The sequence below is a fragment of the Hoplias malabaricus genome, chromosome 10, assembly GCF_029633855.1.
Source record: "Hoplias malabaricus isolate fHopMal1 chromosome 10, fHopMal1.hap1, whole genome shotgun sequence".
Classification (NCBI taxonomy): domain Eukaryota; kingdom Metazoa; phylum Chordata; class Actinopteri; order Characiformes; family Erythrinidae; genus Hoplias; species Hoplias malabaricus.
In genome coordinates this window covers 19,828,453-19,841,116 of record NC_089809.1, presented here as the reverse complement: position 1 = coordinate 19,841,116, position 12,664 = coordinate 19,828,453, and the positions used below count along the sequence as shown (strand labels likewise).

Here is a 12,664-nt window from a genome sequence, read left to right as displayed (position 1 = left end):
TGCCTATTTATGTTCCAGGATTTCAGGATATTTTGGGCAATGCTGTGCAATATGTACTATAGTACCTGGTAACATAGGAAATGAACACTCTGGAGTCTCCATAATGATTTTTTTCCCACAGTTCTTATCTATTAAGGGCACAATAATACAAGATTCAAATCTAAAATTCAGAGTGTAGGTGTTCATCACAGGAGTAAACAGGCTGAAGGAAACAAAACCCCACACAATGAGTTTTTTGTCACAGATTAACAACAGGCAACTACAGCCAGCAAAGATGAGCCAACACCAGATGCTGAGTTGCCATTAATGTGGAAGAGAAATAACACTAGACCAATGTCACAAGCAGCAAACGAACAAAAGGCAGGCAAACAGGTTTACTCTTTAGTTCACTATACCGTACAGACACTGAAATGCATAATGCATGCAAGGAACTGCAAATGCTCTGATTGTGTCCTGTGTCTTTGAGCTTCATGCACTTCTCTTTGCATCTGCAGAGACTGTAGTGACAAGTCTCATATGGAAACTCATTTCAGGGAGTATGGCTAAGGCCAAATGAGTGTAAATGGCTTAAACAATCCTTTTTTTCAGCATGGAAGCCTTTCCAAAATCTCTTTAAAAATAGCAATGCCAGTGTATAATACTGCAGCTAATCCATGCTGGCTATCATGACTGTTGATGTTCTCTATTTAAATTTAGTCTAAAATGTCATAGATTATTGCTTTGTGATGAAATTCATGTAGTGGTGTTAAAAGATTAGATTTTCTTAGTAAAAGCGTAATTAGGACTGCAAGATATTGCATTATTTTTTCTGTAATATATATTATGATTAATACAACAGTTAGCTACAAACAATTAATCTAATTGGATATGATCCATGAGTGCTTATATAGAGTGTAACAGTTCTGGGAATTCTTACTCTACATGTATCAATTCGCTTTACAGAAGATCTTTTATTAACCAGTAATTAAGCACATTTTTCACTCTCTTCTTCCATTCTGGCAAGAAGACTGTGTTTTCCGCACTGGTTATATGACTGTGTCTTCTGCAGATGGGGAAATTAGGTTGTTCAATACATAGGGAATCCCACGAGTGTGGGAAATAATAGTTCTTAATAAAATAATAATAACAATATGAGGCAAAGGTATGCACATACCTGGAGCTATCTTTTAAGCTTTTGCCTTACCTGTATTGGTAATTTTTCTTTTTTTTAAAGAGATTATATACATATTAGCAGCAGCAACACCCAAGGGTTTAAAGGTTAAATACAAATAAAATAATAGTGGTGCATTCACGAAACATGTCCAATCACCTCTCAAACCTCATCTCAATGTGATGTGCAGTAAAAGTAAATTGTACGGTGGTCCATATATATATTACTGTATTTGTTGTCTGGCACCTGAAAAAAATGAAGCTATAAATCAAGAACTCCCAAAGTCTTCATGAGTCTTTTTAAAAGCTATTGCTTCTGTTGCAGAAGGTAATGGGAGTAACCTGACTGAAGTTTCCTTTCACCCAGCCTTACAAACACTCCAAGAATATTTCCTCAGATGAGTAGATGTGATACATGAAATTTATTTGCACCACTTTTAAATTTTTTTCTCACTGCTCCCCATTACTGAGCAACAAGGAAATCGAACTCTCTCTAGCAGACCAAGTGTTGATTCCGTTAGTGAACACAAGCACACCATGAAGGACAATTTCACCCTGTCTAGCAGCAGCGGCAGAAGCAGAAAATTTTAGAAGTGTTTCCTAATCCCTCAAAAGAATAACTCCACAGATAAGTGCACTGTGTCTATAGCATCACTATACTTCAAACAAAGCCATAACCACTTTAGCTCTAAGAAAACTGCTAAGAACAGAACCCTAACATAAACCCTTCTTAGCAAATCACACAAACCAACTGGGCCACTGAAAATGTGACACTTAAAAGGTGAGTCATATTTCACAGAACAATGAAATTCACGGAGTAGGATTCTGTGCCCACAGGAATAAAGTTAATATGGGCAAATGGGTTTACATGGTAGAATATTTATCAAGCTTTGTCCTTTCTTTTTGCGAGCTACATTACATGGACATTTTCTTATGGACGAGAGAATTGACATTCACTGCAGCCTAAATCTCTGCCTCATCAAGCTGTGAGATGGCACAAAATATAATTATCAAATCAATCAGAGGTGTGAGTTTCAATCTAAGAACTTCAATTATTCATCAAAGCTAAGAAAGTAAAACACATTAAAGAATACACCTTGCATTCTAATATGATTATTACACAACTGGAGCATAGTGGTCCCTGCCAGAACTTTGCCAACCATCATCTCATTCAATGAGTGACTGAATGCAGAGGTGCAGTGTAGTAAGGGTCAAATGAAGCAGCACCCCAGAAATTATCCTTAAGCATATAACCAGTCTGCAAACACCGGTCTACTGCCACTGTAACAACATAAACAACATATCAATATGGACAGAAAAACAATATTAACAAATCATTAAACCTATACCAATTTAAAACTATGTACAGAAGAGTGTACTAAAATTGAAATGTATTTGTAAACAGTTTATTCACATATATGAAATTTATGACCTATCCTTTGTTTCTTTTATGGTTGTAATGTCTCGAAAGACAACCACAAAACTTCATTAATGCTATTGCCTAGATCTGAAAACAAATACATACATGTAGGCCTGTCACGATAGCCATTTTTCTATGGTTGATATATTGTGATAAACAATATTATTGTCATATTAAGAGCTTTGTATTCTACTGAAATATTCATTCATTCATTGTCTGTAACTGTTTATCTAGTCCAGGGTCGTGGTGGGTCCAGAGTAGGGCTGTGCCATATCATATCATATCATTCCCAATAATATCATCATAATTTTAAAAATTATATAAAAACTCAATAATGTGATATTAGTGATATTCAGACTTGTTTACGTAATGATGTCATGCAGTTTGCCTTAATATGGCATGCGTTCAAATACAGTGGAAAGTGTCTATGAGGTGGAGGGATTTTGAGGGAGTGGCTTGTGGAGGTGGTTGAGTTATAAAATATCAGATGTATAAAAAACCATGGTATTATGTTAAAAATATAAGAAGATTTTAATATTATTAATATAAATAGAATATATTAGATATGTTTAATTTAATACAATTCATATTAATATAACATTAATTTTGTTGCAATAGTCTTGGTTTTGAAATTAATAGAAAGCATTTTTCAGTGTTTTGTTTATATCGCCAAGAAAATTGTTACTGCCAAAATACCCTGAAATATCTTAATATTATTTTAGGGCCATATCGCCCACCCCTAGTCCAGAGCTTACCTGGAATCATTGGGCAAAAGGCAGGAACACACCCTGGAGGGGGCGCCAGTCCTTCACAGGGTGACACACACACACATTCACTCACACCTATGGACACTTTTGAGTCACCAATCCACATACCAATGTGTGTTTCAGACCGTTGGAGGAAGCCGGAACACCGGAGGAAACCCACACAGACACGGGGGGAACACACCAAACTCCTCACAGACAGTCACCCGGAGTGGGACTTGAACCTGCATCCTCCAAGTCCCTGGAGTGGTGTGACTGCGTCACTACCTGCTGTTCTATTGAGCTGCCCTCTACTGAAATATTTATAATATAATAATGCCATTACACCCTTTTAAAGAACAATGAACGTTCTGCAAAAATAATTATTAAGAATACTCAAACAACATTTATGGAATATTAAAAACATGTTTAAGAATCAAACATAAATAAAACAAATCAATTATAAATAAAATAAAACCAATCTGCCCCAGTATAGAAAAAACTGAGAAAAACACAGAACAGAACAGAGCAAGTGAATAAATTGTAATGTAAACATCCATGGAAGTGAACACAGCAGGCAATGTTGAGGTCAGCAAAAAATATTGAGGAAATGTCCATATATTGTGCAATATATTAATAATGTAATTATTGTGTCAGGTCTATATGCATTTTAATATTGTTTATCACATGGAACCTTAAACACATGGATCGTGATGCTTTGTAAAATGTTCAGTCTGAATCAGCTCGAGCGTCTGCATTCAACTGACCAATAAGAGCTGCAATGTTAATGCCTTCATCTATATAAATGCATGACATGACACAATAAAACATCTTGTATGAATAGACCTTTATTTTGGAGAAATAATATCACAAAGAAATTCTCCAAACCGACATTGGGTATCAGGAAGATATCAGCGGCAAATGCTGGACTGGACACTTAAGTAAACGCAAACAAAATAAATATGCATCTGTTCTGAGTCTGTCACAATTCCAGCCTAAAAACAGCACATAATTAGTTGTATCATCAATAAAGGTGATGATACACTGGCCTGAGGTGGCCATATACTGATCAACAAAAGATTATGATTATTTTATTTAGCAACAGTCAGAATTGGTCTCCTGGATGCATTATTACTATTTTCTGAATATTGCAATCAAAACACAAAGTCTGAAGAGTGTGACACTATGTGGCACCTTGTCCCTTGTTTTAAACAATTTTAAACAATGAGTCCTTGTTAAATGCTGGCTACTTTTCAATGAGGCACATAAGTAATCTGGGAAGGCAGAAATGGAGTTAAGTGAGCATTAACCTGAGGCATTAAGCTAATGTCTTTGTTTCTGGTAAATATAGATTCACAGATCAGGCAGAGCAAATCCCTGCATCAGTGCTACAAGACACACCCAATAAGAAATCAACCTCAGTGTTGCTTTAGCATAGCTCCTGGCTGATCTCACAATCAATGGCAAATGTATTTTCTCAACCTAGCAGAAAGAAACGTCTGAGTCAATATGCCCACACCTGGCAATTTACTATAAAACCCACACCTGGCAACTGAACAAACTTGCATCAACTTATGGAATATGCCACAAATATTCACTGAAATATCGTGCAATTTATTTACAGGCCAACTACCAAAACAGCTCCAAATCTGTGAAACGTGAATCAGAATTTCTCTCTTTCTGAAGAAGTGGTATATTTAGGCTATTCATCCAGAAGTCAATTCTGGGATGTCTTGTGCTCAGAATATGTTTTTTCATATAAACTAAAAGGACATTTAGTTTCCATTACATTTACATAATGTTCTCCCACAAAACCACATTTTAAAAATGTCTTGCAAATACTACAATAGCTATAATAACTAGGCAAATGCTGCTTTTGTGTTTGCTTGCACCAGTCTTGTAGCTCCTCTAATGGGAATCCTGGGAAAGCAATAATGAAGCCTGAGCTTGAGAAGGATTCTGCAGGTGAATTGGTTTACTTATTCTTGCATTAGCATTCTTTACCCAAGACAAATTCCTAGTTTCTTTTTCCTGCTCTTTTTGCTTGCGGATTATGCCTTTCTGCTCGTTGCTCTGGGGCATGTGTGAAGGTTATGAAAAAATCATGAAATCACAGGAGTCCAAGCAAATGGAATGCAGATACTCAGCACACATGCTTAGAAAGGCTTTCAGGAGTGGCAGGCTGGTGGGCTAATAAGAGCAGTGACACCACCTCTTTTAGTGAACTGATCAGGTAATAAGGAGAGCACATACCTTTAGGAGGAACTCTGGTCACTAGGAGCTGTATATAGAGAGGGTTCTTTGTGCTCCAAAGCAACTGGATACATATAGGAAATTTAACTGGATTTCATTTAGCCTCCAATCAATGGATTATCGAAAAAAATCCCTCCTAATATGGACATAACAATGCAAAATATTTTATAGTACTAAACTGTAGTGCAGTGTATTTTTTTGTATTGCAGTATCATAATATACTTTTTTAGTTAGAGCTTCAGAAACTATAAACCAAAAATTTTGTTTCAAATATTTTTTTTCAGTTTGAAATGGAAATGTTTTAATTCAGTGTCAGCTGCTCTCTTTTTTTAGCATTTATCAAAAAATATATCTAATTCCCTCGCCTTGAATCAGCTTTTGAAATGTGCCAATTTTGTACACCAGGACCATGTTTCTTGACAAGACAAAAGGTTTTTAGCACATTACTAAATGATAGGGGAAGCTAAGATGCTAAGCATGCAGTAAGAAAAACTTGCATACTAAATTTAGCATTTCTTGTCAGTTTTGTTCCTGTTGTAAGAAACTACATTGAGTAACCAGCTCTGTGATGAGATAGCCATCTCCAGCCATGTTCAATGTTGTGTATTTCATTCCAGTGTTACACAGAGCTGCCTCTCGGCCCAGTGGCAAAAGTTTAGTCATGCGCACCTAAACACAGAGATGCAGAATCTAATGAACTACATTAGCAGGAGAAAGGGGGATGTCAAGAAACAATGACTCTTTCAACCTAAAGCCCACCAGAGTGATCTGCTTCGAAGACAGTTAAATTTAACTGCCACGTAAGCATTTCCATTTCTTTGCAATAAACAAGCTTTAAGGCAAGTACTCAACAAGACAAAGAACAAGCTCCCTTATCACTGGAAATCCTTCAGATCCTTATCCACACAAGAGTATTTCTCTCAATACTATTAAACAATTTATATTCCTGAACATAACCTGAATAACTGCATGTTATCACTGTCATTTGTTTCTCACACAAGGGTTTATATTACACAGCACCTCAAGGACAACCAAATGATTTAGATGCCATCTAGCTCATATAACTCCTCAATTTCCTCAACCACAGCACACTGACCATCAATAAAACCCTGAAAAACTCATCTCATTTCATCAAAATTGCATAAGTAGATGTAATTTCCAAGAAGAACATTTCTTAAACCATTGGCTGTAACTCTATTTTGCCTCTGCCTTCATTCAATATGTGTGGCTTTATGAATATTCAAGTATTTTCCACTTCTATCTCCACCCACCCAGCCTGCAGCACAACAGTGCAAACCTTAACAAGGTTGTTAACAGGTTTATGACACAGGAAACCCTGCCTTTCTGATCCTGCACATTTGAGACTATTTAGGAGAACTGCAGTTTCAAAAAGAAAAATGATCACCCATAGCCTGATCGCATATATAAAATAAATTTTAAAACCTATACAGAGTCTTTTAAAATGAATACATTATGTTGAACTTTTTAATATAAAATTATAATTAGGGTGGCACAACAGGTAGTGTCACTATCACATAGCTCCAGGGTCCTGAGGTTGTGGGTTCCCGCTTTGGGCAACGGACTGTGAGGAGTCTGCATGGGTTTCCTCTGGGTGCCCCGGTTTCTTCCCTTGTTAGGAATCTAATTTCCTCTAGCTTTTATCCAAAAATACTCATTGGTAGGTAGATCTGCTTCTCAAAAGTGTCCATAGGTGTGGGTGTGTGTATGTGTGTCGCCCTGCGAAGGACTGGCACCCCCCAGGGTGTGCTGCCGCCATGCGCCCAGGGATTCCGGGTAGGCTCCGGACCCACAACAAGCGTTTGCAATAAACATATGATGAGTGAATATATATTTAAACATTTATTCATTCATTTTCTGCAACCACATTCATCCTGTTCAAGATTATGTTGCCTCCTGAGCCTACTCAGAATCACTGGGCACAAGGCAGAACAAACCTGATGGGGCACTAGTCCATCACACACTTACACATTCACAGGTATGGACATTTTGAGCCAGTCCACCTACCAACATGGGTTTTTGGACCGTGGGAAGAGACAGGAGCACCCAGAGGAAACCCACAGAAACAGGCAGAGCACACTAAACTCCTTACAGACAGTGACCCAAGATGGGACCCAAACACACAACCCTAGGACCCTAGAGTTTTGGAACAGTGAAATTACCAGTTTCACCACCATGCTGCCCATTATTGTACAATAAAAAAATAATAATAATACAAAATTTTGTACAAAGATATTTTGCTGGTGTAACTGGTCAGTATCTCACCGGTCAATTTCAACTATCAATCAAAAATAATATGATTTTTTTTTCTGTTGTGAAGTCCAGGCCTGTTTAAATAACAAAGAAAACACAGATTAATCAGACTGACACAATTTAGTTGAGAATGGATGTCCACAGCACAGTCTGTGGTAACCCCTGAATAGCCCAACTCTGTTATTGAAAATTTAAAAGCATACCCTTTTAATATTGTTCTACCTGGTGTTGGCTATAATTTAAAATACAGCTCATGTGATTTGAAAATTGCACTCAATCGACTGACATTCTGATATAAACACAATTCATCTTTTAACCCAATTATGATGGGTTTACACTGATCCACACATTAATGCAATCATAGTAAGTTTTTTGGAGTACTGCAGCTCAAGGTATGTTGCAGGGAGCTGGGAAATACAACAAACCTTCCTGATGCTTTTAGTAGGTTTTACTTTCACTTCAAATGCATATTGTCAATGTGCCATCAGTGGTACATCAACTTTGGGATTGTATTTTGGATGAACAATAAAGAGGTTAATCTTTGGCGGAGTCCACAGCTCAGAGTGACGGAAACCCGAGGGTATTTCACAAAGCAGGATTTGTCTTTATAACCATTTCATTTACAAAGTTGATGACTGTCCAGTAGGGATGTCCCTCTCTTTACCGATTTAAAAGTCCTCAATTTGGGCTTAAGATGTTTGGCTAGATTGAAAAACCTTGTTTGTGGAATATAACCCTCAACAACAAAACAACCAAAACAAAAACAGCAAAACAAAACAACAGTGTCCTGACGGCATTTCAGCTCCAGTCGCAGGCAAAAGGGAAGCACTGCTGCAGCTGTTGTCGTTTTCTCTTACTGTGGTGGTGGTGGTGGTGGAGTGGACGGTTGCAAAGACAAAGCCCTATTACTAATTGCGACACAGCACAAAAAAAACTGGCCAAGGAAGAAATGAGATATGCACAATATTGACAAACAAACATAAAGAGACCCAGAAATAAGCCCAAACTACACGGAACATGTAATAATTTATTATCATGTAGTTTCCCAACAGAGGACCCCTCAGAATGAGCTAAGGAACCGTTGACAGGAGACTTACCTCAGCGAGCGCCCACAGCCCGAGAATAACACCCACTCGATGGTACATCATCTTAACTCGCTCCTCTCCTCTTTTTTGGGCACAGACAAGTCAAATTTCTGTCATGAAGACGGCTTCATGGCAAATTTCACGTCCATTCCTTCGCTACATTGTCGCTTTCCCACTACACACAAAGGGTAAATAACGTTGTACTGTACAGCCGACGCTTCACCGTAGCTTAGCCGCGTACACTGTCAATGCTAATAGCGCTCGGGTGTATTTTTTCACACCCGTTTTCAGGCGGAGCCCCGCCCCCAGCTCTGTGATTGGCTCGGAGTTCACGGGCTCTTCTGTTTTTAACTAATATTCTAAGTGAATTTTTCTAGCAATTAATGGACAATTGCTGATTTAACACACACACACACACAAATCAATTCATAAGTCTGTGAAAAAGTTATGACACATTTTTGTTTGTTTATTTGTTTCCAATAAAATCATAGTCATCAGATAAATTGATTTTTTGCACTGACCTTTTCCACTCATTCTCATTGGTGACTTCCAACAGGCAAGTTGCAGTCATCCAGCCTTGAACAACTGGTGTCATCCTTTGACATCACCCTCAACTATTCTCCTCCGACTCATAGAGCAAGCAACACTCTGGACCTCATCTTCAGCAGACTTACCCCTACGCTGGACATCACAGTAACACCTCTTCACTGCTCAGATCATCATTGTTTTTCTTTTCTACATTCCCTCCCTGCTCTCCCTGTCCATGTCTCCCCTCCTTGCTTCTCCTTCACTCAACCTGCACTCCATCTCTCATCCATGTCTCACCTCAGCAATCTTGACTACCCTTCCTCACACTGAATCTTTTCTCTCTCCCTGGATACAGCCACAGATACTTTCTTTTCCTCACTCTCATTTGCAATTAACCTTTTATGTCATTTATTCTCCAGTCCTCCATCCTCAATCCTCACCACCTGGCCCCTTACCTGAGAGATGTTCTCTGCAGCATCCAGGGAGAACTAAGAAAGGCAGAGAAAAGATGGAGGAAAGCCCAGCTTGACTGTGATCTTCATTCCTACCTCTCCTATCTAGGTTCTCTAATGAAGTAACTTCTGTGACGTCGTCTTTCCACACAGAGAGACTTGAAGCATCACCATCTGACCTCTCTCCTCAATCCCCCCTCTCCCCCAACCACCCTCTTCCCTCACTCCCAAGGATTTTGTCATCTTCTTTGAAGAGAATGTTAATAAAATCTGCCAGTCATTTTCCTCTATATCTCTCAGGCGCTAGTCAAATCTCTATTTATTTCAAGGCTTGACTACTGCAAATCACTCCTGCCTGGTCTTCCTCTGCAAGCCATCCGGCCCTTTCAGCTCATCCAGAATGCAGCTGCATGGCTTGTCTTCAATCTTCCAAAATTCACCCACGTCACTCCACTCTCTTCACTGGCTTCCTGTAGCTGTCCGCACCAGGTTTAAAACTCCCATGATTGCCTACAAAGCCAAGAATGGACCAGCCCCTCCCTACCTTATGGCAAAGGTCAAGAATTGGACTGCACCTCGAGCCCTTCAAGCTTCAAGTACAGCTCGACTTGACCTGCCATCCCTAAAGACACATGGAGGACTAGTGTCAAGACTGTTCTCAGTCCTGGCACCCTAATGGTGAAACAAACTTCCACTGGCTGTCCAGTCTCTCTTACAGTCTTCAAACGCTGACTGAAGTCCCATTTCTTTGTGACCCACTTAAGTGAGGTCACTGTGTTCACCGTAACAGGCTGTTTTTGTCCTCATACCGCACTTATACTGAGCTTTTCTCTCTAGGTATGAGCTCTGACTAGTTTTTCTCTCTAGATTTGAGCACTGAAGAGATGTTGTGTGGTTCATTTACTATGTTTTGTTCTTTCTAGGAATCAACATGGGCCCTTCTTCTGGTAGCGTCTGAGCTCAGAGGAAGTTTGGATTCTAACATGTTTGTACTAGCTAAGACACAAATTCTGTCTGAACACTAAGCACTTATGTGAGTCACTCTGAATAAGAGCGTCTGCTAAATGCAGTAAATGTAAATGTAAATGTAAATATTCCCACTTGTAATGTTATTTAAAAACAACATGTATTTATTCAGAAAATTAACAAAATATTTGGCACTGAGTGATCAAACATTTGCAATTAACTGCACCATGACCAAATGTATTCACATGTATAAAACAATCAGATATTTACTGTTAAACTCAAAATATACTTTCAGTTTCCACCCTATTATCACGAATAAGGCCCTGAAATTTGTTATTAAATTGACACGCTATATGAACTTGTTCAGAGTCAGATTTTCTTAGTTTTGATGTACGTAATTAAAAATAAGAGCTTAATGTATTGTCTTCATTCTTCTTATATCTTATAAGATTATTAATAGTATTTTAATATATTTTAATTCAAATTTATTTTGTTTCTGCTTTCTGTTGATGCACCGACTCTTCTGTCTAATTCTATTTGTACAGAAAGTAAATAAAAATAAAACAAAGCACTACCCAATCAATACCTTCTAGCCAATTACAGCACGATGGAGGCGGGATATTCCTGAAAACAGGTGGGGATAGGAACAACGCATGCGGGATATCCCCCGCTAGTCAGCGCCGCTGTGAAGTGCGCCTTGAAGTGAGCCAGTTTGCTCAGTTTGAACCAACAGCCATTTTACACCTACAGGGTATAAATCCCACTGTAACTAAAGTTTAACGGTAATTTCAGTTTGGAGTTACCCAGCTAACAAAAGTACGTTCTCAGAACGTTCCCCTAACGTTATATTTTGGTTGTGGGAACGTTGCACTGGAATGTTCCCTCAAAGTGAATTTGTCCAGTTTTTAACGTTCTCAGAGCGTTTTTGTAACTTGGGAATGTTACCTCAACCTTATTTACACCAATATTTATCATTCTAGGAATGTTCTCTTGGAACGTTCTTAAAATGTTGCAAAATTATGTTATTATATTCTATGTTTTTCTTAAGTCTGCTTTGGAAATGTTCCCTGAAAGTGAAAAAAGTAATTTTTCTTAAAGTTTCCTGAACATTTCCCCTGAATGTTATCTCAACATTGTTTACACTGACAATTTAATGTTCTTTGAAGGTTTATACTTCATTTTCTTGTTCTTTCTTATTCACTCATAGCAGGTTAGTAGAATGTATACATTATAACATCTTTTGTGCACTGCAGTGGAGCAGTATTTTTGGCTTTTTTTGGACCTTGTGTCAGATACGAGGAACAATCAGTAGTGCAATGTCAAAAGTTGAGAATTTTTTCAAATGATGGTCCTTTTAATTAATTAATTAATTGATTCATTCATTGTACCTTAATCTCAAACATTAATGTAAACCAGGTGACTCTTTCCTAATGTGTCTAAAGAATACCATACATATACTCCTTTAGACTATTTATATATAAAAAAAAAAAAAAAAAGTTAATGTAACTTTCACATGGAACATTTCAGACTAACATTAGGAGAACTTTTATCAAGGTCAGGTAAAGTTTATGGAACATTCCATTGACGTCACTGTATGAATGCTTGCTTCTAACATTAGGAGAAGTTTTACATAAGTTAGCCAAAGTTGTGGGAATGTGCCCTGTTAGCTGGGTAATGAAGTGCAACTTGTTTTACCTTTGATCCAGACCAGATTTTCAAAGTTAATAAAAAAATTAACTAACACTAAAAGTCACTAACATGAAAAAAAAAACACCAACTTAATTATCATGTGAAATT

At 37.9% G+C, this 12,664-nt stretch overlaps 2 protein-coding genes across 2 annotated transcripts in view; one reads left to right on the top strand and one right to left on the bottom strand.

The window, feature by feature from the left end:
- The window catches only part of vopp1b (VOPP1 WW domain binding protein b), a 35,409-nt gene extending 26,235 nt beyond the window's left edge, over window positions 1-9,174 (bottom strand). Inside the window, exon 1 of the mRNA XM_066683262.1 lies at window positions 8,934-9,174. Within this exon, the coding sequence (XP_066539359.1) occupies window positions 8,934-8,984 (51 nt within the window). The 5' untranslated portion in view covers window positions 8,985-9,174. The remainder of the gene's footprint in view (window positions 1-8,933) is intronic.
- The window catches only part of si:dkey-225n22.4 (collagen alpha-1(XXI) chain), a 106,067-nt gene continuing 102,439 nt past the window's right edge, over window positions 9,037-12,664 (top strand). The window contains exons 1-4 of the mRNA XM_066683329.1: window positions 9,037-9,109; window positions 9,478-9,614; window positions 9,869-10,010; window positions 10,231-10,497. Coding sequence (XP_066539426.1) covers window positions 9,037-9,109; window positions 9,478-9,614; window positions 9,869-10,010; window positions 10,231-10,497 — 619 coding nt within the window. The remainder of the gene's footprint in view (window positions 9,110-9,477; window positions 9,615-9,868; window positions 10,011-10,230; window positions 10,498-12,664) is intronic.